General features: G+C 38.0%; 1 protein-coding gene across 5 annotated transcripts in view; it reads left to right on the top strand.

Annotated features, from left to right (window-relative positions):
• The window catches only part of UTS2B (urotensin 2B), a 59,802-nt gene that overhangs the window by 8,596 nt on the left and 23,303 nt on the right, over window positions 1–27,903 (top strand). For 4 of the 5 annotated variants that reach the window (XM_072807848.1, XM_072807846.1, XM_072807849.1 and 1 more), the window contains exon 2: window positions 22,492–22,644. In XM_072807848.1, the coding sequence (XP_072663949.1) occupies window positions 22,608–22,644 (37 nt within the window). In that variant the 5' untranslated portion in view covers window positions 22,492–22,607. Of the gene's footprint in view, window positions 1–16,749; window positions 16,851–22,491; window positions 22,645–27,903 lie in introns of all 5 variants that reach the window. The other variant, XM_072807850.1, reaches the window with a different exon arrangement.

Genomic DNA, 27,903 nt, shown 5'->3' with positions numbered 1-27,903 from the left:
TCTTCCTCTGTGAGATTTCTGTTCATGTCTTTTGCCCCTTTCATGATCGGATTGTTTGATTCTTTGCTGTTGAGTTTAACAAGTTATTTTTTAAGATTTATTTATTTATTTATGATAGACATAGAGAGAGAGACAGAGAGGCAGAGACACAGGCGGAGGGAGAAGCAGGCTCCATACTTGGAGCCCGACGCAGGACTTGATCCTGGGACTCCAGGATCACGCCCTGGGCCAAAGGCAGGTGCCAAACCACTGAGCCACCCAGATCTTCGATACTAGCCCTTTATCTGATAGGTCATTTGTGAATATCTTCTCCCATTCTGTAGGTTGTCTTTTAGTTTTGTTGACTTTCTTTTGCTGTACAGAAGCTTTTTATCTTGATGAAGTCCCAATAGTTCATTTTTGCTTTTGTTTCCTTTGCCTTCATAGCTGTATCTTGCAAGAGGTTGCTGTGGCCAAGTTCAAAAAGGGTGTTGCCTGTGTTCTCCTCTAGGATTTTGATGGATTCTTGTCTATAATTTAGATTTTTCATCCATTTTGAGTTTATCTTTGTGTATGGTGAAAGAGAGTGGTCTAGTTTCATTCTTCTGCATGTGGATGTCCAATTTTCCCAGCACCATTTATTGAAGAGACTGTCCTTTTTCCAGTGGATAGTCTTTCCTGCTTTGTCAAATATTAGTCAACCATAGAATTGAGGGTCCACTTCTGGGTTCTCTATTCTGTTCCATATCTGTGTGTCTGTTTTTGTGCCAGTACCACATTGTCTTGATGACCACAGCTTTGTAGTACAACCTGAAATCCGGCATTGTGATGCCCCCAGCTCTGGTTTTCTTTTTCAATATTCCCCTGGCTGTTCGGGGTCTTTTCTGATTCCACACAAATCTTAAGATGATCTGTTCCAACTCTCTGAAGAAAGTCCATGGTATTTTGATAGGGATTGTGTTAAACCTGTAAATTGTCCTGGGTAACATTGACATTTTCACAATATTAATTCTTCCAATCCATGAGCATGGAATATTTTTCCATCTCTTTGTGTCTTCCTCAATTTCTTTCAGAAGTGTTTTGTAGTTTTTAGAGTATCGATTCTTAACCTCTTTGGTTAGGTTTATTCCTAGGTATCTTATGCTTTTGGATGCATTTGTAAATGAGATTGACTCCTTAATTTCTCTTTCTTCAGTTTCATTGTTAGTGTATAGAAACTGATTTCTGGGCATTGATTTTGTATCCTGCCACATTGCCGAATTGCTGTATGAGTTCTAGCAGTCTTGGGGTGGAATCTTTTGGGTTTTCTTGGTACAGTATCATGTCATCTGCAAAGAGGGAGAGTTTGACTTCTTCTTTGCCAATTTTAATGCCTTTTATTTCTTTTTGTTGCCTGATTGCTGAGGCTAGGATTTATAATACTATGTTGAATAGCTGTGGTGAGAGTGGACATCCCTGTCTTGTTCCTGATCTTAGGGGAAAGGCTCCCACTGTTTCCCCATTGAGAATGATATTTGCTGTGGGCTTTTTGTAGATGGCTTTTAAGATTCTGAGGAATGTTCTCTCTATCCCTACACTCTGAAGAGTTTTGGTCAGGATGGATGCTGTATTTTGTCAAATGCTTTCTCTGCGTCTATTGAGAGGATCATATGGTTCTTGTTTTTTCTCTTGTTGATATGATCAATCACATTGATTGCTTTACGAGTGTTGAACCAGCCTTGCATCCCGGGAATAAATCCCACTTGGTTATGGTAAATAATCTTCTTAATGTACTGTTAGATCCTATTGGCTAGTATCTTGTTGAGAATTTTTGCATCCATGTTCATCAGGGATATTGGTCTATAAGTTTCCTTTTAGGTGGGGTCTTTGTCTGGTTTTGGAATTAAGGTGATGCTGGCCTCATAGAACGAATTTGGAAGTACTCCATCTCTTTCTATCTTTCCAAATAGCTTTAGCAGAATAGGTATGGTTTCTTCTTTAAATGTTAGATAGAATTCCCTTGGGAAGCCATCTGGCCCTGGACTTTTGTGTCTTGGGAGGTTTTTGATGACTGCTTCAATTTCTTCCCTGGTTATCGGCCTGTTCAGGTTTTCTATTTCTTCTTGTTCCAGTTTTGGTAGTTTGTGGTTTCCAGAAATGCATCCATTTCTTCTAGATTGCCCAATTTCTTGGCGTATAGCTGCTTATAATAAGTTTTTAAAATTGTATTTCCTTTGCACTGGTGGTGATCTCTCCTTTCTCACTCATGATTTTATTACTTTGAGTCTTTTCTCTCTTCTTTTTAATAAGGCTGGCTAATGGTTTATCTATCTTATTAATTCTTTCCAAGAACAAACTCCTGGTTTTGTTGATCTGTTCCACAGTTCTTCTGTTCTCTATTTCATTGAGTTCTGCTCAAATCTTTATTAACTGTCTTCTTTTGCTGGGTAAAGGTTTCATTTGATGTTCCTTCTCCAGCTCCTTTAGGTGCAAGGTTAGCTTTTGTATTTGAGTTCTTTCCAGTTTTTGGATGGATGCTTGTATTGTGATGTATTTCCGCTTCAGGACTGCTTTTGCTGTATCCCAAAGATTTTGAATGGTTGTATCTTTATTATCATTAGTTTCCATGAATCTTTTTAATTCTCTAATTTCCTGGTTGACCCCCCCTTTTTTTTTTTTTATCTTTTAGCAGGATGGTCCTTAACCTCCACGTGTTTGAAATCCTTCCAAACTTCTTCTTGTGGTTTAGTTCTAGTTTCAAAGCATCATGCTCTGAAAATATGCAGGGTACATCCCAATCTTTTGGTATTGGTTAAGACCTGATTTGTGACCCAGTATGTGGTCTATTCTGGAGACAGTTCCATGTGCACTTGAGAAGAATGTGTATTCAGTGGCATTTGGATGTAAAGTTCTATAAATATCTGTGAAATCCATCTGGTCCAATGTATCATTTAAAGCTTTTGCTTCTTTGGAGAGGTTGTATTTAGAAGATCTATCAATTGTAGCAAGTGCCCTATTCAAGTCTCCAAGTATAAGTATATTATTATCTAAATATGTCTTTTAATGGGATCATTAAGCCCATTCATGTTCAGAGTTACTACTGAAAGATATGAATTTAGTGTCATCATGATACCTATTCAGTCCCTGTTTTTGTGGATTATTTCCTTGGACTTCCTCTTTCTTTTACAGTCCCCCTTAATATTTCTTGCAGAGCTGGTTTGGTGGTCACATATTCTTTCAGTTTCTGCCTATCTTGGAAGCTCTTTATCTCTCCTTCTGTTTTGAATGAGAGTCTTGCTGGATAAAGTATTCTTGGCTGCAGGTTCTTCTCATTTAGGACCCTGAATATATCCTGCCAGCCCTTTTCTGACCTGCCAGGTCTCTGTGGAGAGGTCTGCTGTTACCCTAATACTCCTCCCCATAAAAGTCAGGGATTTCTTGTCTCTTGCTGCTTTAAGGATCTTCTCTTTATCTTTGGAATTTGCAAGTTTCACTATTAAATGTTGAGGTGTTGAGCAGTTTTTATTGATTTTAGGGGGGGGGATCTCTCTATCTCCTGGATCTGAATGCTTGTTTCCCTTCCCAAGTTAGAGAAGTTCTCAGCTATGATTTGTTCAAATACACTTTCTGGTCCTCTGTCCCTTTCGGCACCCTTGAGAACCCCAATTAAACATAGATTTTTCCTTCTGAGGCTGTCATTTATTTCCCTTAACCTATCCTCATGATCTTTTAATTGTTTTTCTCCTTTTTCCTCAGCTTCCTTCCTTGCCATAAACTTGTCTTCTGTGTTGCTCACTCGTTCTTCTACCTTGTTAACCCTCGTTTTTAGGACCTCCAGTTTGGATTGCATCTCATGTAATTGATTTTTAATTTCTGCTTGATTAGATTTAAATTCTGCAGTCATGAAGTCTCTTGAATCCTATATGCTTTTTTGTAGAGCCACCAGTAGCTTTATAATTGTGCTTCTGAGTTGGCTTTCTGACATTGAATTGTAATACAAATTTTGTAACTCTGGGAGAGAGGGCTGTTTCTGATTCTTTCTTTTGTGTTGAGGTTTTCCTTCTAGTCATTTTGCTCAGTGCAGAGCGGCTAAAAACAAGTTGTACGTGATAGAAGCGCAAACTCTTCTCACTATAGCATTCCAGCTGTTCTCTCTTTAAATCTCAGGCCGAATTCGTAGGTTTTCAGGATGATTTGAAAGTTATCTAGGTAAGTTGGTGGGGACAGGTGACTTGGGGACCCTACTCTTCCGCTGTCTTGCCCCGCCTCCCCTGAAATCAGTTGTAATTAGGTCCTATTCTCTTACTGATTCAAGGATATTACTCCCGAACAGTAATCATTTTTCCTCTCTGGTAAATATTTTTCAACAACATTTGAACATGCTATAATTCTTACACCTTAACAAAAACTTCCTTTGACCTAAAATTCCCCTCTATCAATTACTACATTTTTCTGCACATTTATAGCGAACTTCTTTGAAATGTTCATCTATTCCCATGATCTCCTCTTGCTACTTCCTCATCCTTTCTTGAACCCATTCCAATTATATTTTTTAGGCCCACCATTCCAAAAAATTTTTTTATTACACAAATAATAACCTTCATGTTGTCAAATCCTGAGCTCAGTTTTCAGCCCTTCTCTAATCAACCTATTGCTACTTTTTAATAAATATGATCCAACCTTCTTTCTTCAAATGTTTTTTTTTTCCTATTTTGTTTCTTAAGTTTGATTTGTTTGTTTGTTTTCGTTTTGTTTTTCTTTTTTGGGGAGGGAGGGGGATTGTTTATTTTCTGCCAAAGTCTTTTTCACTTAACTGGTCTCTATTCCTGGAAAGCCCCTACCCTTGCCCCATCATCTGACAAATAACTGCAAGATGTGCTTCTCCATTTTTATTCAGATATCTGCTCAAATATCATTTTCTCAGAGAGACCTCCCTGACTTTATCTAAAATGGTAATCTAATCCTAGTCATTCCGTATCTTGCTCACTCTTCTATTTTTCTCTCCAAGTCAATTATCTCTGCAGATATTACATGTTTAAATGTGTATTCGTTGTGTCCATCCAATCTACCAGGAGGAGTGGAACTTTGTCTATGTGAATCACTACTGTATCCATAGTACTTAGAATAATGTTGGCACACAGTATCTGCTCATAAAATATGTGTTGAATAAATCATTGCATAAAGTATTTGGTAAAGAATTATTAAAGGAAATCATTTTTACTAGGCTGATCAAACAATATCTTTTAAAAAGTAAAGTTTTTTTTTTAATTTTTACTTATTTGAGAGAGACCATTTGCACACAAGTGAGGGGGGAGCAGAGGGAGAATGAGAAGCAAAAGCTGACTCCATGCCAAGCAGGGAGCCCATGATATGGGGCTCAATCCTAGGGCCCTGACATCATGACCCGATCCGAAGGCAGAGGCTTAACCAATGGAGCCACCCAGGAAGCCCTAAAAAGTAACTTTTTTTATATTTATTTATTTATTTATTTTTTATTTATTTTTTATTTTTATTTTTTTTATTTATTATAGTCACACAGAGAGGGAGAGAGAGAGGCAGAGACACAGGCAGAGGGAGAAGCAGGCTCCATGCACTGGGAGCCTGACGTGGGATTCGATTCTGGGTCTCCAGGATCGCGCCCTGGGTCAAAGGCAGGCGCCAAACCGCTGCGCCACCCAGGGATCCCAAAAGTAACTTTTTTTAAAAAAGAAAAGTGTGTTTTTCAGAAATGAGTTTTAAGAAAAAGCCAAGAACTTAATAGATAGCAGATATAATTAAAAATTTTTAGAGAAACAACTGGATTTAAAAGAAATATCACTTTGCAAAGAGGAATCTTTAGCTTATACCATCTTCTCCTGAAGCCTATGTTTGTTTTAAAGGCCTTTTATTTATTCCAGATAAATTTATTTCCAATGTGGAAAAAAAGAAAAAAAAATGATGGACACCACTGTCATTTGGGAGGTATTTTCATGGCTGCCATGAGAGTGTAGGCAAAGAACATTGTTGAAGAAAGTGAGTCTATAGGGAGCCAGGGCAAGAGAATCTCATCCATAAGACTTGTCAGGGACTAGGGTAGGATCCTTTACATCCAGGGATGTTAAACACACTGGCACAAGTGCTGATTAGTGCAAGGAGCATACCATAAGGAGAAGCATGAACTAACACCACCAATGCAAGTTTCAATAGAATGAGCTATGTAAAAGGTGCATAACCTCTGGGCTCAGTATGCTAGAATTATTATGCTAGGCTTCACAAATTCATATTCATATCAAAAATTATAATGCTGACTTCATAAACTATAAATCTCTCAAAAGCATATTTCTTTTTTTAAAAGGTTTTATTTATTTATTCATGAGAGACAGAGAAAGAGAGGGAGAGACAGAGACACAGGCAGAGGGAGAAGCAGGCTCCATGCAGGGAGCCTGACGTGGGACTCGATCCCGGGACTCCGGGATCAGACTCTGGGCTAAAGTTGGTGCTAAACCACTGAGCCACCCGGGCTGCCCCTCAAAAGCATATTTCTATATTTTTAATGAACACAGTACAGTTGTGATGAATTTATTTACAATTTGTGAAAATCAGTGAAAGGAAACCTCTCTAAAATACAATGGGAGTGCCAGGAAGGGGAACACAAAAAGGGGAAACCCATCATTCAAATCTCAATTATAGGAAGAATCGTCAATTACAGACCCCAAAAGAAGCATAATCAACAAGAGTCATCAGTTACAGGCCCCAACAGGGAAAGATGCACATTGCATCTCTGACAAGAAAATCAACTACCCTTGCAAGTCAGCCAATGAGAAATCATCATTACCCTGAACTCTTGACTTTTTTCAATAGACTTTCATTTAAAACAACCTCTCCCAACTTCCTTCTTCTCCATGAAATAACATTCACCTCTTTTGTTTGTGGGACCCGGCCTGTGGTTTTTCCACAACTTGTATGTTCCAAATTGTAATTCCCTGCTACTCCTGAATAAACCCATTTGCTGATAAAGTATTTTTTATGTTAACAAAGTAATCACTAAGATCAGCATAACTTTTTATAACTATGTGTGTTGTTTTCAACCAAAGGTTAACGACAACAACAGAACATTTAGTATGGAGAAAGGTTTTGATTAAAAGGAGAGCTTCAACTCAGAAAAGACTGGAATCTACCTTTAAAGGATGAACTACACTATCCATTTTTCTGCAGGAGATTCATAATTTAGGAAACTTTTTCTACATGTGATTTTCCCCAAGATATCTGTAACTGGAAGGGCAGGGCTATAAATTCAAATTGGGAGAAGGAGAAAGGATGAATCTGTGCAGCTTAAGGCATCAGCAATGAAATGGCCTTAGCAGATTCTTGGGTAAACATATCAAGGGAATCACTGTCTCTAACACATTTGTGAATTTCCTCAATATTCTGCTTGGCTCTATGTGGAGAATGCTTGAAGTATAAAACGAGTTCAGTGCTAGAGAAAACTATACTAACAGTATAAACATGTGAATGACAAGAATACATATCAATACATATCAATTATGGTGGCTATCTCTGAGGAAAGATGTAGGGAAGGTGAGGAAACTGTGCCATAGGTTGTATCTGCAAGAGTGACCACAGCATCGTTTCCTGTCGCATATGCCCTCCTGCAAAATGACATGGTAGTCCCTATCAAGGTGTGGAGTCTAGGGGATCCCTGGGTGACTCAGCGGTTTGACGCATGCCTTCGGACCAGGGCATGATCCTGAAGTTCCGAGATCGAGTCACACATTGGGCTTCCTGCATGGGGCCTGCTTCTCCCTCCGCCTCTCTCTGCCTCTCTCTCTCTCTCTCTCTCTCTCTCTGTGTGTGCGTCTCATGAATAAATAAAGTCTTTAAAAACAAAAGGGATGAAATCTAATTCTCCTCTGATTGAATCTTGGCTGGACCTGTGATGACATTCATCAATAAAATGCAACAGAAATAACACTCTAAGACTTCTAAGTCTTGGCACTAAGGGAACTTCTGCTTTTATGCTCTGAAAAAAGTCAGTGGACTGGTAAGAAATCTGACGGTCCTAATATATGTTGTCAGAAACTCAGCTAGTTATATAGAGAGGCTATGTGAGTGGGAATAAAGATGCCCAGCCAACATCTCTAGTGACAGGTAACCCCAAGATGTTTGCCAAGCATTTTCTTCAAAATCAGTTGAGACATTTAAGGTAAAGCCATGTGGGACCATGTCCTCACTGATCTTGCCCAGTTTATAGAATATTAAACAAATAAATGAATGCTATTGTTTAAAGCTAATAAGCTTTAGCTAGAGTGGTATACTATGTATTGATAGGTAACCAAAAGACTATGCTTCAACTATATCTGTGAAGATTCAATTCCTTGAGAAAAGGCCACATATTTGTGACAAATATGGAAAAATGGTTTCCTTGAATCTGGTTGTGGTACTTTGGTGACTGTATTATTTTCCATTTTTTTCTTTACATAAGAAATTTTATGTAATTCTTAACTCAAAATTTAAAGACCCATTTAGGCTTGCATTTCTGGTTAGGATAGAGTAAATAGTTCTAACCACAGCCTCCCTCCATATGCAGCTAGACAGCTAGAGAAAGCATATATGGCAACCGTTTTCAAATATGGACTGATAGATGGTGTGATCCCTGAGGAAAGATAGACACATGCAGTGAGCCTCCCAGTCTTGGCAACTCTGTAGCAAGGTACAATTTTCTAATGTTTATAAAGGGGGTGTAGGCTCCTGGATGACTCAGTTGGTTAAGCATCCAACTCTTGATTTTGACTCAGGTCATGATGTCAGGGTTGTGAGATCAAGCTACACATCAGGTTTTGTACTGGACATGGAACCGGCTCAAGATTCTCTCCCTCTCTCTCTACCCAGCATCCCCCTCAGCCCCCTGCACACGTGGCACTAAAAAGAGAAGAAAGAAAGAAAAGAAAGAAAGAAAGAAAGAGAGAAAGAAAGAAAGAGAAAGAAAGAAAAAAGAAAGAAGAAAGAAAGAAAGAAGAAAGAAAGAAGAAAGAAAGAAAGAAAGAAAGAAAGAAGAAAGAAAGAAAGAAAGAAAGAAAGAAAGAAAAAAGAAAGAAAGAGAGAAGAAAGAAAGAAGAAAGAAAGAAAGAAAGAAAGAAAGAAAGAAAGAAAGAAAGAAAGAAAAAGAGGGTATAATCCAAGCCGAGTCTTTTTGGAGAGGGACAGAACTGAGCTTAGGGCTGCGAACACAATTTCAACATGTGGGGTAGAGTACAGAAGAGACAGTTGTACATACGATTTCCCAAGTGCTTGGCCAAAGCCTGAACATATACAAGATGAAACTGACAGAAAGAGTTTCCCTAACAGAAAGCAGTATCCCTAGAATAGAGAATGGAATAGTAATTCAAGAGGTCACTAGATGCTGGAAATGTCATATTAAAGACCCATTTAGAGTAGAGAGGACTCATTAACGCATCTAGTATTCAGGTAAGTTACCAAAGAAGCCATAAATTATATGGATAGCTTACTTGCAAAGCCTACTCTTTAGCTAATCTAAGAAAGTCTAAAACCAAGCCTTGACAGAAAGAAAGAGAGCTTCTAATAAATAACTATCTGCCAAGACAAAAGTCAACAATTGATTTTTTTAAAAAAACAATCTAATTCAAATTAGATTAAAAATGTGTCTTTCAAAATGTCCAGAAAAAAATCATCGACCAAAAATTATCTAATGTGCAAAAGAGTAGGAAAATGTAGTAATAGGAAAAAAAAAAAAAAAGGCATCAGAGGTCACAGGTACCAAGATGACCCAGATGTTGGAAATAGTAGTCAAGGACGCAAAGAGGCTCTCATTATCAATTATTAAAAGTATTTTCAAGGATTTAAAGCAGAATATATGGTTATAAGGAATGAATAACTGGAGGCTCTCCCTGGACAACAGAAACTGTACAAAAATCAGTAAACAAATCTAGAAATTTTTCAGATAAAACCTGAACATAAATGCAAATTCTAAAAGTAAAAATTATAATATCTGAAGTGAAAAAAAATAATACATGAAGTGAAAAAAAAGACTAGATGGGCTTAATAGTAGAATGAAGATGGTAGAAAAAAGACTCTGAACTTGAGGATAGATCAATAGAAAGGATTTAATCTGAAGAAACAGAAAACAGATTTTTTAAAGGAAGAGCCTCGGGTGCCTTTGGTATAATATCATTCTGTTTGGTACTTAGAGACCCAGGAGTGGAGAGAGAATAAGGCAAAAATACTCAAAGGAATAATGGTTAATGGTTTCCCAGATTTTATTTCAAAACATCAACCGATGGGTGCAAGTAGCTCAGGAAATCCCAAAAGGAGAAATACAAAAACCAAACCAAACCAAACCAAACCAAAACACCTAGGCCATTCCAATCAAGAATTTGATAATCACAGATGAAGAGAAAATCTTTAAAGCGTCCGAGGAGAATGGGACATATAAGAAAACAACTATATAAATGATGACTATCTTCTAATGAGAAACAATATAGGCCAGAAAGTAATAAAATTACAGCTTTAGAGTGGCAACAAGAAAAAATACCTATCAAATCATTATTAAATATATAATAGGGCAGCGCAGGTGGCACAGCGGTTTAGCACCACCTTCAGCCCAGGGTGTGATCCTGGAGACCCGGGATCGAGTCCCACGTCTGGCTCCTTGCATGGAGCCTGCTTCTCCCTCTGCATGTGTCTGTGCCGCTCTGTGTTTGTGTGTGTGTGTCTTATGAATAAATAAATAAAATCTTCAAAATAAATAAATAAATAAATAAATAATAAAACGTCTTTCAAAAATAAAAATAAAGTTATTTTCTAATACATGAAAGCTCAGAAAAGTTGTAATCACCATACCTAAATCATGAGAAATACAAAAGGAGGTTCAAAAGGCTAAAGGAAAGGATAGCAAATGGAATTTCAGAATTTTTTTTTAGATTTTATTTATTTATTCATGAGAGACAGAGAGAGAGAGAGAGAGAGAGAGAGAGAGAGATAGGCTGAGGGAGAGGCAGGCTCCATGCAGGGAGCCTGACATGATACTCGATTCCAGGTCTCCAGGATCACACCCCGGACTGAAGGCAGCACTAAGCCACCTTAGTGAGCCACCAGGGTTGCCCCTGGAATTTCAGATTAAAAGAAAGAAAAGTCTAAATATGAGGATAAGTCCTCAAAGATCTAGCTGCTTTTATCTTTTCACTTTTTCCTAAAACATAATTTATTGATTAAAACAAAAAATAAACAAATAAAATTGTAAGTTAATGTTTATAAAGTATGTAGAAGTAAAATTCATGATAACAAAAGTACAAAGTAATGAGTGGATAAATGAAATTAAATTGCTGTGAAGTTGAGGTGTGAAAAACTTAGATAAATTAAAAAGGAACATGCCCCAATTTATTTATGTGTCCAGCACAGCACTAACTACAAAACCTGACAGAGATATAAAAAAAAATATAGAACAATATCCTTTATGAATATAGTTGTGAAAATCCTCCACAAAATATTAGTAAATCAAATATAGAAATATGCAAAATGAATAACACATGAACACCAATTGAAGTTACTCCCAGGATGTGAATGCAGAATTTATTTAAGAATCAGTCTGTGGAATTCAACGTCTTAATCATCTCAATAGATATTACCAAAATAATTTCGACAAAATGCAACATCAATTTATAGTAAAAAAAAAAAAAAAAAGAAAAAAAGAAAAGAAAAGAAAAGAAAAGAAAAAAACTCCTGAAGACCAGAAGTAGAAGGATGCTTCCTCAATATCATAAGATGTATCTACAAAGAACACACAAGTTAGTGAAATATTACATTGTTTCCTTCTAATATTGGGAACAATAATAGGTTATGAGCTCTCTTTATTTTTATTCAATATTTTACCAGGCAGTAATCCACAGTGCAGCAAGAAAGAAAGAAAATAAAGTGCACTTAGATTGAGAAAGAAGTAATTTTGTATGTTATATTATTGGCTAAGTAGAAAACTCTAAGAAATGTGCAAAGCAACTACTTGAAATGATAAATTTAGCAAAGGTACAGAGTAAAGGGTCAATATATAAATATCAATTTTATTTCTACATACTAGCAACAATTAAAGAATAAAAATTTACAAATTTTAAAAATCCATTTACTGTAGCATCAAGATACATAAAATTCTTAGAAATGAGTTTAACAAATATATGCAGGATTCCCAATCTGAATACTACAAACTGTTGCTCATAGAAATTGAAGATGACCTAGAGGAAAGAATCATTCTGTGTTCATGGATTGGAAGAATTAATATTTTAAGAGGCCAGTTGTCTCAAAATTGATGTATAGATGTAATGCAATTCTGTCTAAAGTTCCAACAGATTTTTTTTTTTGGCAAAAATTGACAAGCTGTTTAAAATCTAATATAGAAATGCAAATGATTAAGATAGTCAAAACAATTTTGAAACTGACCAACACCAGTAGATTTACACTATGTGTTTTTTTGTGTGTATTTTATTATTGGAGTTCAATTTGCCAACATGTAGCATAACACCCAGTGCTCATCCCATCAAGTGCCACCCTCCGTGCCTGTCACCCACGCCCTAACCCCCTGCCCACCTCTCTTTCCACCACCTCTTGTTCATTTCCCAGAGTTAGGAGTCTCATGTTCTGTCACCCTCACTGATATTTTCACTCAGTTTCTCTCCTTTCCCTTTTATTCCCTTTCACTATTTCTTATATTCCCCAAATGAATGAGACCATATAATGTTTGTCCTTCTCCAATTGACTGACTTCACTCAGCATAATGCCCTCCAGTTCCATCCACGTGGAAGCAAATGGTGGGTATCTGTCATTTCTAATGGCTGAGGAATATTCCATTGTATACATAGACCACAGCTTCTTTATCCACTCATCTTTCGATGGACACCGAGGCTCCTTCCACAGTTTGGCTATTGTGAACATTGCTGCTATAAACATCGGGTGCAGGTGTCCCGGCACTTCACTGCATCTGTATCTTTGGGGTAAATCCCCAGCAGTGCAATTGCTGGATCGTAGGACAGATCTATTTTTAACTCTTTGAGGAACCTCCACACAGTTTTCCAGAGTGGCTGCACCAGTTCACATTCCCACCAACAGTGCAAGAGGGTTCCCCTTTTTCCACATCCTCTCCAACATTTATTGTTTCCTGCCTTGCTAATTTCCCCCATTCTCACTGGTAGGAGGTGGTATCTCATTGTGGTTTTGATTTGTATTTCCCTGATGGCAAGTGATGTGGGGCATTTTCTCATGTGCGTGTTGGCTAAGTCTGTGTCTTCCTCTGTGAGATTTCTCTTCATTTCTTTTGCCCATTTCATGATTGGATTATTTGTTTCTTTGCTGTTGAGTTTAATAAGTTCTTTATAGATCTTGGAAACTAGCCCTTTATCTGATAGGTCATTTGTGAATATCTTCTCCCATTCTGTAGGTTGTCTCTTAGTTTTGTTGACTGTTTCTTTTGCTGTGCAGAAGCTTTTTATCCTGATTAAGTCCCAATAGTTCATTTTTGCTTTTGTTTCCCTTGCCTTCATAGCTGTATCTCGCAAAAGGTTGCTGTGGCCAAGTTCAAAAAGGGTGTTGCCTGTGTTCTCCTCTAGGATTTTGATGGTATCTGGTCTCACATTTAGATCTTTCATCCATTTTGAGTTTATCTTTGTGTATGGTGAAAGAGAGTGGTCTAGTTTCATTCTTCTGCATGTGGCTGTCCAATTTTCCCAGCACAAATTTATTGAAGAGACTGTCCTTTTTCCAGGGGAGAGTCTTTCCTGCTTTGTCGAATATTAGTTGACCACAGAGTTGAGGGCCCATTTCTGGGTTCTTTATTCTGTTCCGTTGATCTGTGTGTCTGTTTTTGTGCCAGTACCACACTGTCTCGATGATCACAGCTTTGTAATATAACCTGAAATCTGGCATTGTGATGCCTCCAGCTCTGGTTTTCTTTTTTAATATTCCCCTGGCTATTTGGGGTCTTTTCTGATTCCACACAAATCTTGTTTGTTCCAACTCTCTGAAGAAAGTCCATGGTATTTTGATAGGGATTGCATTACATTTATAAATTGCCCTGGGTAACATTGACATTTTCACAATATTAATTCTTCCAATCCATGAACATGGAATATTTTTCCATCTCTTTGTGTCTTCCTCAATTTCTTTCAGAAGTGTTCTGTAGTTTTTAGGGTATTGATTCTTAACCTCTTTGGTTAGGTTTATTCCTAGGTATCTTATGCTTTTGGGTGCAATTGTAAATGGGATTGACTCCTTAATTTCTCTTTCTTCAGTCTCATTGTTAGTGTATAGAAATGCCACTGATTTCTGGGCATTGATTTTGTATCCTGCCACACTGCCAAATTGCTGTATGAGTTCTAGCAATCTTAGGGTGGAGTCTTTTGGGTTTTCTAGGTACAGTATCATGTCATCTGCAAAGAGGAAGAGTTTGACTTCTTCTTTGCCAATTTTAATGCCTGTTTCTTTTTGTCGTCTGATTGCTGAGGCTAGGGCTTTTAACACTATGTTGAGTAGCAGTGGTGAGAGTGGAGATATACTCTGTTTTAAAATCTAACTATAAAACTGCAATAGTCAAGAAAGTGTAGTATTGGCATAAGGAAATAATCCAGTGGAATAAGAATCCAGAAAGAAGTAAATATATGCATTTAATTGATTTTTTCACAGTTCTATAAGTATGAAATTTTACAACACTTTTAGAATACTGACAGTTTTTCATGTCAAATATGCGTGTAACCCATGACCCTTCACTTTCTATCTAAATGTGACCTGCAAAGAAAACATCACCTTGTATTTGTCTTACCACAGTTCTGCTTCAGTATTCTTTTCTCTATACTCCTGCTGCCCTCTTACCTCATGATAAAGTGTTAGCATATAATAAGTTTTGTCAAAAGTTCTGTTTCCTAACAGCCCTAGGCAAACATAACTGATACAAAAAATGGCCCTCAAAAGCCCATCCTCAATATGAGTTTTTGGGTTAAATCACTCATGTCCTGGAGCCAGAGCAACTCACTCCATTACTGTCATAAAGTGGAATGGCAAACCTTCCTGGCCTGCAATGGAATTACAATTATCCAAGCTTTCACCTTTGGTTAAGTGGAATGAAGTGTAGGTATAAGGAAGGGCATTAAGAGGTCAAGTGGCAAGGCACCTGTGTGGCTCAGTCAGTTGAGTGGCTGACTCTTGATTTCAGCTCAGGTCATGATCTTGGGGTTATGGGGTCCAGCCCCATGCTTGGGATTATCTCTCCCCCTCTCCATTTGTCCCTCCCTCCACTTATGCTTGCTCTCTCTCCCCAAATAAAATATTTTTTTTAAATGAGGTTAAGGGGCTATTACTATACTAGATCAGTTTAGAGGCATTTGTGATTATAAAGTTGCAAGAGCTGCAAAAAGAAAACAGGTGAAGACTTGGTGGGTCTCTTAAGGCAAACAAAACAAATGGGGGTCCCTGAGGCCAGAAATGACGATATTTGGGAATTTGAATCTCCTAAATTCTCTGATTTTTCAGGGCCTGCAGAATCAGTCCTTCCTAATTGCCAGATGAAGACAGCATAACCTAAAGACTATGCCATAGCTACTCAAAATGGTGACTTCTAATATGACCACTGATGTCCTCAGGGTCCATGCTTAAAATTCCTCATAGTTTCCAGAGCTGACACCCAGAATCAGGTTTTGGTACAACCTGACTAGGGAAGTACAAATCTAAGAATTTGCTGGTGTGGTCTCTTGAAACCTGGCATTGATAATGGCCTATGGTAAATGAAATCAAGATGCCAGAGTGTCCATTTTGTTTGTTATTGTTTGGAATTTGTTCTTGAGGATTGTCAAGTCTCAGAGAAGTAGAGATATTGGAATGAACACCTGAGAATTATTACCTAAAGCCCAAAGAAAACTGCTTTTATTAAGGCAATAATGAATTCACAGTGAGAAAGACATTGATATCTTTGAAAAGCTCAAAGGTAGGGGCACAGGGGTGGCTCAGGGATTGAGTGTCTGCTTTTGGCTCAGAGTGTGATCCTGGGGTCCTGGGATCGAGTTCTGCATCGGGCTCCCCACAGAGAGCCTGCTTCTCTCTCTGCCTATGTCTCTGCATCTCTCTGTGTCTCTCATGAATAAATAATTTTTTTAAAAAAAGAAAAGCAGCAAAGGTAGCTTCCTTCATCAGTGGGAGATGATGCTATGAAACTAGGCTAATTAAATACACATGAAGAATATGGGATTTTGGAATGGCCAAGGACAAAGTTAATATGCAGAAATTCTGGAGTGGTGGTCAGAGGAGCTTGACCATCAGAGAAATACACTGATGGCTAATAGATTATGGTTTTCCTAAGGGGTAACAAAGATGGACAGTTGTTTTATATATACGACGGAGAGAAAGAAAGAAAGAAGGTGAGGGATGTCTGACATCCAATGTCACATTGGAAAATCACAGTCTGTCTTTCAGTTTCCATATTGAAGTCTATTCACAGAGCTAGGTTCTATTGATTGAAAGAGAGGCTGGAGACCTGAGGGCATATGTAATAAGTATCCTCCAACTTTCTCCATAGGGACTTGCTGCCATTTGACAAGATAACTTTTCCTGGGTGCTTTTTAAAAGACATATATGCAATTTGAACTTATGCATAGGGAACCTGAAATGCCATGTTAGACCCCTGATGGGAGAGGGACCTCATAGAGGACAGATGTTAAGTACAGTTTTGATCCAAGTCTGTCTCTCAGTGAGTCCACTGCATCTATAGACTAACCCAGTGGTTATTTCCAAAGTCAGCAAATGCATACTAAGGATGGATATACTTAGCAGGTGACGGAACTCTTAGATTCATTCTCTGACCTTTGGAGTAAGAGCCAACTGGAGATGCCAACTGGAAGCTTCTGCGACTGCCCTCCCCCACTTCAAAGGTAGGAAATAAGAAGCAATACCACATTCTAAAGTAATTGAAGAGATGTGAGCCACCATCAAAGACTTAAACTGCAAAGTTAGTTACCAGCATGTTCTTCAATTCATCTCTGACCTCTGTAAAAACCACTTGGAGCATAGGGGATGATGGAGAGTACAATAGCCTTAGCCAAATTATAACTCCAATCACTGCTGTTTTGCTGGATGTCAAGAACCGTGAAAGGTCTGAGATTCGACTCCACTGGCAAATTAATAAGTTAGCCTGCCATAGTTCCATGGATGCTGGTGGAAAACATGAGATTCCTGAGTTGGAGACAAATGAACAGAAAGAGCAGAAAGCAGTACATTAACACTTAACACCAGTTCCTCAAGCTCTAACTCACAGGGTATTGCAAACAGAGCCAGGCGTTTCTTTATAGTCGGTGGGGTGTGTTAAGAGAGGAACCTCAAGCTTTGGGATCCTGAATCTTTCATAATGGCAAGTAAGCCTGCTTATCCTATGCCTTGATGGGAGATACTATTTTTCTTATACTGGAATGTAAATACACCTACTATTTGCTCTGAAGGGATATGCTTTTTCTATCCTTCAAAGCTGTTTGCTATAAAACATCCTTTGAAAAATAGCCTAGAACAAAGGAAGCCAGTGCCTCTGCTCACAGGATATGCAAAAATGTGGGATGCTCACTGAGAATTGACTCCCAATAGCGGATGCATTATGTTTATTGAAGCACATTAGTCAGCCTCTGACATTTGGTTTGCTATTATCAAATTAGTGATCCCTTTAGCATGGAGGACCAGATATAGCTTGCCCTTTTCATGGCTATGTTAACTATCCTACATTTTTTGCAATATTGTCCTTAGGACTATACCTCGATCCTCGGGTATCCGGACCATGATGGTCATTCTCACATTCTGCAGAATATCCTAGTGGTCAACTCTGTAGATAGCATCATTCTGATTACGTTGATAAGCAAGAAGTGACAAATATCCCTAATACTCTAGCAGGACATATGTGTCAGAAAGTGGAACTAAAACCCACAAATTTTAGGGGTAATGTTCTTAGGGTCTGGTGATCTGGGGCAGACTGAGTCGTGTCTAAAAGCAATGGCTAGGGCAGCCCAGTGGCTCTGGTTTAGCGCTGCCTTCAGCCCAGGGCCTGATCCTGGAGACCCAGGATCGAGTCCCACGTTGGGCTCCCTGCATGGAGCCTGCTTCTCCCTCTGCCTGTCTCTGTCTCTGTCTCTGTCTCTGTCTCTGTCTCTCTCAATCTGTCTCATGAATAAATAAATAAAATCTTTAATTTTTTTTTAAATAAAAGCAATGGCTATTAATTGGGGATGATTTTCCTTTCAAGAGACATTTGGCAATGCCTGGAGACATTTTGGTGTTCAAAAATCAGTGAGCGGGGGTGACATCAAGTAGGCAGTAAACTAGGGGTTGAAGCCAGGGTAACAACAAAAGTGGGTAGAGGCCAGGGAAGCAACTAAACATCCTACAATGTGCAGGAAAGCCCCCTCACAATAAAAAATTATTTAACCCCAAATCTTAATGATGGCAAGATTGAGAAACTCTGCTTTAAAGTAATAATCATAATGTTGTCCTTTGCAAATTCTATATAAGAGAAAAAGATTGTGTATGTGGGTCCCTCTGAATTTCAGAGGTAACATTTATGGCGACTGGTAATACTATTGAGACCCTTTCATTAAATGACTTGGAGGCTGCACATTTTTCGTGTAGTCCTATGCAAGAGGGGCCCATATTGCAGTGCAAGCTGCCCTGCCACTTGAAATATATTCATGTGGCTTATCTCTACTTTTATCCCTGGCCCTAGCACTGATTTCCTTCCAAGCCATAGATGTTTTAACAATAGCTCTTGCCATTACCCAGGTGATAAGGGCCCAACTATTTCTGCTTGTTCCACCAACACAAACAAAAAAGAACATTGGTGAGGTACTGACAGACAAGGAGAGACAACTGCAATGGCTTATTGGTGCAATGAAGTTGAGGAGTTTCCAGCTTTCCACCTGAATACCTAGGGGGTCAAGAGGGTAATAATAGAACCTGCAAGTGCCAGTTATTACTCCATGGGGTAGAGCAAAGATAGAAGACATGAGATGGAGGCAGCAGAGAATTTCCCTGCCTTGCCCTTTTAATCCACCGTGGACTATTCTATAGTACAGTGATTCTCTGATGTCAGTTTTATTCTGCAGGACTCAGCAATCAAACATAGGTTTTCAGGTAAGACTATAGCCAGCACAGAAACACATCACCCTGTATTTGATTTCCTTTTTTCATGCCTTACTTTTTTTTTTTTTTTAAATTTTTTTAATTTTATTTATTTATGATAGTCACAGAGAGAGAGAGAGGCAGAGACACAGGCAGAGGGAGAAGCAGGCTCCATGCACCGGGAGCCCGACGTGGGACTCGATCCTGGGTCTCCAGGATCGCGCCCTGGGCCAAAGGCAGGCGCCAAACCGCTGCGCCACCCAGGGATCCCTCATGCCTTACTTTTCTTTTTTATCTTATGCTTCTTTGTACTGTGGAGGAGACAAAATTGTATCGCTAACTTTCTTGGAGTTTTTGACTGGGACTCATAGACATAGACACATTAACAGGAGGAAAGCATAAACATGTATTTAATATAAGTTTTGCATGACAGAGAGCCCACATAAGTAAATGAAAACCCAGGGACACCTGGGTAGCTCAGCAGTTTAGCACCTGCCTTCGGCCCAGGGCCTGATCCTGGAGTCCTGGGATGGAGTCTTGCATCAGGCTCCCTGCATGGAGCCTGCTTCTTCCTCTGCCTGTGTCTCTGCCTCTCTCTGTGTGTGTGTCTCATGAATAAATAAATAAAATCTTAAAAAAAAGAAAACCCAAAGAAGCAGTTAGATTTGAATGTGTGTCTATGCTGAATGGAACAAAGAGTAATAAGTTGTGAAGATGTGACAGTGCAGAGGCGCTTGGGCTAGGGTAATTAATCTGATAGATAAGTGACCAGAAAGACAAGTTTTATTTTAACAAGGTTTTTTTTTTTTTTATAGATTTCTTTCAGTGATAAGAATGTTAGTTTTCTCCTGATACTGGAAAGGTATTTTCCATATGAGGTTTAATGTCTTGCTTTCAGGTAGAAAAAGAGGAGTCATACCACCCCTCTTGCACCTGCTGTTTTTCAAGTGTCTTTATCTCTCAGTGATCCTTATGTCAAAATGGCATATCCCGCCACCTTTTAGTACCCTCTAGTAAAGCACCAGCGTATAATTTTGTCTCGGGGTTTCTTTTTTGGAAAAACTTGGGCTAAAAGCACAGTGTATTAGAAATATGGAAGGCATATGGACCTGTGGTCAGCAAGGAGACTAGAGACAGGTTGCGGCTCATCCATGCATGGAGCACCTTAAAAGTCAAGCTAAGCATTCAAAAGAAGCTCAGGTTCCAAAAATCTATTATTCTGTATTCACACAAAGTGGTAGGAACAGAATTCTGCATCAATAAAGTAACTTAGTGCCTGTCCAGGCATTCATTAGCTAATTAAATGGTGGAGCAGAGATTGCTGAGTCTTTCTTGTCACGTAATGCTTAGGAATCTCTCCTTTGTTTAATTATGTGGGGTGCACTCTGCTTCCTGTCAGCAGCCCATCCCTCATTTGTTGAGGAAGAAAGGTCTGCCAGAGGTGAACTGGAGCTTCTTCAGGGGATTAGTTAATAGGAAATCTGCTGCAAACTTCAGCATGAAAATTTCTCCTCCTTACCGGAGGAAACTTTGGTACTCAAGCATCTTATGAACCCCCAGGCATGTCTTTTGTACTATTATCAATATCTCTATGATGCTTTTGGCAATTTCTGAGGCTAACATGGAAACTGGTTGCTATTTATATTTCTGATGCAGGTTGTTTGGGGTAAAATGAGAATAGATGTAAACTAGCAAAATACATGATAAATTGTTCGCAAATTGTGAAATGTGCCAGAGTTCAATCATCCCCTTGCCTAATTTATAGACAATGAAATCAGTGAGCATGTTGATTTTATCTCTGAAGTTAACTTGTATTCTTTATGTTTTAAAGCAATGTAGTCTTTCTTTATCTTATAGGGTAATGAGAGGAAAGATAAATGATATAAAACATATTGTATGTTTGCTGAGTTTCTGTATTGAGGTTTAAATGAAATGTGAATATTATATTCACATTGTGTTAGTGGTTTCTTAATTATATTTCTATAAGAGTATACCTTGAGACAAGTATTCAAATGCAAGTAGTTTATTTGGGAGGAAATATCAAAAGGGATCTGATGGGGAGAGAAGTGAGCCTGGGAAAGAAAGAAAACCAAAAGAGAATGTTATCAAGCAGTTTACCACTGTGGGCAAGTGGAATATAATCTACTAGGGAATTTTGGGTGACAGGGAAGCACGTAGTTCACAGTTGTCCCAACCAAGGTCAAGGAAGCCAGCATATTTATTTTGTACATCCCTGTCTTTCACTGGATGAAGTCTGTTTCAGGGAGCTCTACTAGATTTTCTTCTAAAGCCATCACCCATATCTCTCTTCTGCAATTTTCCAGTGAAGGATCTGGTACCCACTTGCATCTCAACAAGTGTGCTCACCCTAGTATATGCCTTGCTATAGTGAAGACTGTAAATACAAATAGCCTGGATGTAGGTCAAGGTCATGCACATAATACTCCATAAACAACTACTCACTGTACCCTCTGCTCGAAACACTAGGAAGAACACCGGATGTGGAAGGAGAAAAAGAAATCAGGACTCATTAATTGTTATGATATTCATGGGTAGTGCATCAGAAGTTGAATTTAGGCATTAAGAATCTTATTGATGGGTCCTTTCCTTTATGGAACACAGCTCCTTGAATGATTGTATCCATCATATCACCCACCTCACTGATGGTCATAAGATTGGGGATAAATATTATGAATCAACTGTGGGTTTTTTTTTTTTTTTGAAGGGGAATGTGTTCTCAGATACTACTGTCCAAATCCTGTATTAATTCTTCCCTCCTAGAGGAAATGAATATCAGTTCAAGGGATGTAAGTTGTGCCTGCTGGGGTATCTTATGCCAAAACTATCTATGGAGCTGAATCTCAGCAGCCAACAAAATTGATTGTTTCTGTGTCCTCCAATTTCCAAGGACTCTTCCTCTCAACCCACACCTCTTTGCAAAGCTTCTAGTAGTGCAGTAAATCTGAGTTCATCCTGTTGTAGTAGTTAATGGACTTAAGAACTGAGCTGAAAAGTCATACCCAGGCAGGAGTTACAAATTACTCAAGTCAGGATAAAAGCTTCATAAATATTGACTCCACCTAATGGTTTTTATCAGAGGAAGAAATCTCATTACGATAATGGCATCTTCTCTCTAAAGCACCGTTCTTTGGACAGAAGTTCTATAAATGTATCAATATCACCAAGAATTTAGTTAATAAGATTGAATTGCTCAATGTCTATCTTCATTTATTATTTAATGTATTGATAATATAGAAGGTTTCTCAGAGTGAAATCTTGAAGAATATTGTGGTGAGAAATGAAAAGAAATTTGTGGAGGGTGATGTAGCATTGTGAATCATCTAGGACTGAGCAAAATGGATTATGCAAAGCCAAGGATGTTTTAATTACTTTATTGTTTTTTATTCATATCTTCAGGCCATCAGCTAGAATGAGACAAATTCTCCTGCTGGTTTGACTAAGTCTTATGTAAATACATAAATCTGTTTGGCCACCCAAAACGACCTGATGGAATTCACCTAAATAAAGAGGAGATGGCTCAGTCAAGGAGAAGAAGGCGACATATTGTGGGTAAGCAGGAAATCATTCCTATAAATGAAAAGAAAGGAAGTGATAAACTCGAATGCACACAAAAAATAGATTTACTGAGGAGAAAGAGTAACCATTTTGAGTTAAAGCAGTGACTTTTTCATAATTCATCAATGAATTTTTTGTGAGTTCTATTGTGCTAGATATTATGTCAGATGTATGAATGTACAAACAATCTTGAATTATCTTTTTTCTTCTTAAAACATAAAAAAAATGATTATACATGCTACAAATAGAGAACAATAGGCTATAAGAAAGTTTTTAGCAGAATGTTGCTACGAAATGGTCAAGAGGAAGAGATGTTGGATGTAATCAACCTTAACATTTTACATGAGAGACTGAAGCCCAGAGCTTGGAAGTTATGTTATGTGGCAGAAGGAGAAGGTGTTAACTTTTTTTCTTCACTAGGTGACCAAGAAACACTTAACCTGGCTGAATGACAATGTAAAGATTTCTTAAGTGCATTATTGTGCTGAATAATATTTTCTTAAAATTAATTTTATTAGTAGCGATTATTTAAATGAGAATAATCAATGGTGGAATTACTATTCACTTTAACTAGCATTTGCAATCACAAACTATGTGTCGAGAACCATGCTAAATATTCTACATCTATTTTTTCATTTAAATCCTACCACAGGCTGGAAGGTGTATGTCACAATGAACGATAAGGAATCATTATCCCTATACTCAAACAATTCAGATTTAGAGAGAGACCCACATGCAGCTCTCATTAGTGCAACATAATGCAACAAGTGCAATAACATAATTTGTATTATGCCTCACAGTATATGGAAGAAGAAGCAATTAATTCTGCCCTAAGAAGATCGAGGAATTCTTAATTGGAAAATATAATCTTAGACCTCTGACTTTTTCTTTTTTAATGAGTGTCCTGGGTAGAATAATGAAGGATAATGATCTTCTAGGCAGTGGGAGCTATGCGAACAAAAGAATAATTTCTTGAAAGTATTCTCCTATCTCCACCTCATAGTGAGGCAAGTGCTAAACCAGCCCTCAGAGTAAGAGAAAGGAGAAAGCTGAAATCAGTGTCAGAGAAGAGTTAGTAGGACTTCTGAGATTAGTTCCTAACAAGAATAAAGTCAGGAAAGTGGCCAAACACAGACGTATTCCTCTATGAGTTAGATACTTCTAAGGGACAAACCCTTTAATCTGCAGTTCAAATCCAAGAGTCACACACAAGGAGAAAAGGCACAGAAGTTACCAGGAAGCTCTTCATTTGAAGACATTCTCATAGAAAAATACTTTGTGCTCCCAACCTCCTCTGGAAGAAGCATTGATTCAGACCTTCAATGAATCTGCAGGATGCCTGCCAATTTTCTTTCCTGATATCTCTTGGCTTCAACACAGTTCTTCCTCACAGATATTGACATTCTTTTCTCAAGCATAGCAAGCATCATTACAGTTTATTGCATGACCTATACAGACATTAAAGTGTTCACATATTAGTTAATTTGCCTATTACATCAAAGGCATGTCTGGTTCCTCTTTGCCTCACTCATTCAAAGCCATTTATTTCCTCTCTGTAGGAGAGAAACAACAACAAAAAATATGCCAGCCTTTGCCTTTTCTTGCCATCTTTTCCTCTGAGCACTCTAAATTTGTAGATCTTAGCCCTGTCTATTTTGGAAATATTTGTCTTTTCTTCTTCCTTTAGTCTTATTCTGCATCTGGAATAGTCAGTATCCTTCTTCCCTTTAGCAGGTAGAAGGGAAGTAGTCAAACTAATGGGAAGTATCCAAGCATAAACTCTACTACAAATGGACCCTTACTCTATTCATTTGTTTAATCATTAAATATTTGGCTAGGGATTATCATGTACCAGGGCCTCTTGAGGTTGCTGACAATATGGTTATAAATATAGCAAACAGAAATCAACATGTTGAATTCGATAGTGCATTAAATACAGATAATGCACAAAAGCATACATAGTAATTTTTTTAGAGTTGAGACATGGGCTAATCAGGAAATGTACAGTGCAGTGAGAGCTATGACAGGCAGACTCACCTAATCTGGAAAAATCAGAGAGATTTCACTAAGGAAGTAACAATATTAACTGAGGCTTGAAATGGAATATGTGTATGTATGTGTGTGGGGGTATATAAGTGGGGAGAGAGTGTGTGCCTCCCTACAGACACAAAGTCCTTGTGGGAGAAAGTAGCTTGACAATTTTGAAGAACTAAGATCGTTGTGGCTAATCTATGGTAAGGCAAAAATAAGTCTGGACGAATTGAAGATATGGGTAGAAGCAGATCATGCAGGACCTTATAGACCATGTTCTGAATTTCAATCTTTATCCTAAGTGTAACAAAAAAGGATTCAAGGGTTTTAAGTAGGAATATTATGAACTGGTATTTTCATTTCCAAAAGAGTACTCTAAAAGCTTGTGGGGAATGGGTTAAAGAGAAGCAATGGTGAGTATATGGAGACTTGGTAATAATGGTATTTCAGTAATGCAGGTGTGAGATGTTGGCTTCCTAGTCTAGGGAGGTGCCAAAAAGATAGACATGGAAAGATTTGAAAAATATTTAAGAGGCTTAATGATAGAACTTTGCGATTGGGTGGAAAAGATGGGGCATGAGGGAGAGGAAGAGGGCTCTTGAATGAATGACTGGGTAAATAGCCATGCTGCTCACTCAGGTAGCAAACTTTGGAAGAGAAGTGAAACACTAGAGTAAAAATGAAGGGTTCACTTTTGGATATGATTGAGAACCTTGTAAAAAATCCAGGTATGGTACTCCATAAAGAGGTGAGGAGAGAGGCAGACATTCTGGAGTCATGATATGCAGGGAGTGATTAAAGTTATACATTTCCTAGAAGAGATTGAAGCATGATAAGAAAAGAGAATCTAGAACAAAACCCTGACAAAGTTCACGTTTCAAAGGTCAAAGGAGGAGGAAATGTTGAAAGAAACTGAAAAGGAATGACTAGCAAAGTCAGAGGAAACCAGGGAGTTTTTCAGTGAGTAGGCTGTGGTCAACCAAGAAGATTCTGAAAAAGAGGAGAGGAAAACTAAAAAGGGTTCATTGGATTTAACGGCAATGGGATTCTTGCAGAGGGCTGTTTTGTGGAGTTGGGAGCAGGGTGGTAAAAGCAAGATTGAATTGGGCTAAAGTAAATATGTGGGAAAGAACCAGAGGAAGGAAATTATTTCTGGCAGTTTGGCCTTGATGGAGAGAGAACCTAGGAACCGTAGTTGGAAGACACTGTGAGTAGTCTAGTAAAGTTTATTTGTTGTTTAAGATGAGAAAGAGAAAGTTTGGTTTAAATGATAGTGGCAAATGGAGGGATTTTTTAAAAAGTTTTATTTATTTATTCATGAGAAACAGAGAGAGAGAGAGAGAGAGAGAGAGGCAGACACATAGGCAGAAGAAAAGCAGGCTCCATGTAGGGAGCCTGATATGGGACTCTATTCCGGGACTCCAGGATCACTCTCCTGGGCCAAAGGCAGACGCTCAACTGCTGAGCCACACAGGCATCCCTGGAGGTTCTGATTCTTGATGCAAGGATAGACCATCTTGACAGCTACTACCTCCATGATGGCTGAAGGAAGAAGAGTTTACAGACATTAATTGTAGCCCAGGGCCCCTGATGGCCAGGGAGTCTACCCTTTAAACTGAGGCTCAAACCTTTTTGACAGTTTCTTCTTCTAATCTCAATTCTAAGAGTCTGGTTTCCTACTGCTTAACATCTGTAGGCTTCGAGAATCTCTTATTACACAAACAATGCTAATAGATCCTGGATTTTCCATCCAGTTTTTCCTTTCTTTCTGTTCCAATAGACTGTATTTTATGATATATTGCCCAGTGTTCTCACCTCAGTTATATTTTGGAAAAATGTTTTATTTTGCATCATGTGCTATAAGGGAAGAACCTTATATTTGAACCTTGATTTTAAACCTCTAGTTTGACCAGAATCTAAGCCCCTACTCATTTCTACTCAGACATCTTTTATGCTTTCAACTATTAACAAAAGTGCTACTAGAAAACAGGCTAAACTCCCGTAGTACAATGTGTCTATGCCTGGAAATTTCTGTTGTCTTGCCCATCTACTAGTGTAGAGCCCCTCTGAATGTTAATTCCTACTGATATTCAATATTAGGTATACACGTTATTATGATTATTCCTCTTCCCTGGATCCTGCCAGAAAGGTCTCTGTATCTCACGGTTTTTCTTAATAAAAAAAGTGAAAAAATATCTCAGTGTTTTATTTCTATATTGGAAAATAAGTAAACTCCATGGGTTGGGGATATCATTGCAAACCTTGCAGAAATAGAAAGGTATGTAAAGGAATACCATGAACAGTTGTATGCCAATAATTATATAACCTTGATGAAATAGACAAATTCGTAGAAAGACACAAAGTACTAAAACCAAATCAATAAGTAAAATAGGCCTAAAAATAAGAAGATTGAATTAGTAGTTCAAAAAGTTCCCACAAAGAAAAGTCAAAGACCAGATGATTTCACTGTCAAATTCTGCCAAACATTTAAAGAATAATACACACCAATCCTTCAGAAACTCTTCAAAACATAAAAGAGGAAAGAATGCTCCCTAATTCCTTCTATGATGCCAGTATTATCCTGATACCAAAACCAGACAATGAAATAAGAAGAAAATTACAGGACAATATCCCTTATAAGTAAGGATGCCAAATTTTTCAATAAAATGCAAGCAAAAAAAAGTACACTAGTGCACTGAATCAAACATATACTAAGGATCATACAAATGGGATGTATCCAGGAATACAACGTTTATTTAACTTACAAAAATCAACCAATGTAATACATCACATTAATAGAATAAAAGACAGAATCACATGATCATCTCAATAGATGAGGAAGATTATCTGAGAAAATTGAACGCTCTTTTATAATGACAGCACTCAACAAACCAGGAATTGAAGGGAATTTTCTCAACCTTGTAAAGCGCACTTGCAAAAAATCCAGAACTAAGATTGTACTTAGGGTGAAAGCTTGAAATCTATCTTCTCTGAGATCAGGATCAAGATAAGTAGACATTGTACTGGAGGTTATAGCTAGAACAATTGACAAGAAAAAGAAAAAAAAAGCACCTAGAGTGAAAAGAAAGAGTAAAACTATATTTATGGATGACACGATCTTCTATATAGAAAATCCTAAGGAATCTTCAAAACAAACAAAAAACAAACAAACAAACAAAAAGGGTAGAGCTAATAAATGAAATCAACAAGGTTTTAAGAAAT

Source organism: Canis lupus, chromosome 31 (genome assembly GCF_048164855.1).
Source record: "Canis lupus baileyi chromosome 31, mCanLup2.hap1, whole genome shotgun sequence".
In the NCBI taxonomy this organism is placed as follows: Eukaryota; Metazoa; Chordata; class Mammalia; order Carnivora; family Canidae; genus Canis; species Canis lupus.
The sequence above is the reverse complement of the archived record's forward strand: the minus strand, read 5'-3'. Positions and strand labels throughout refer to the sequence as shown.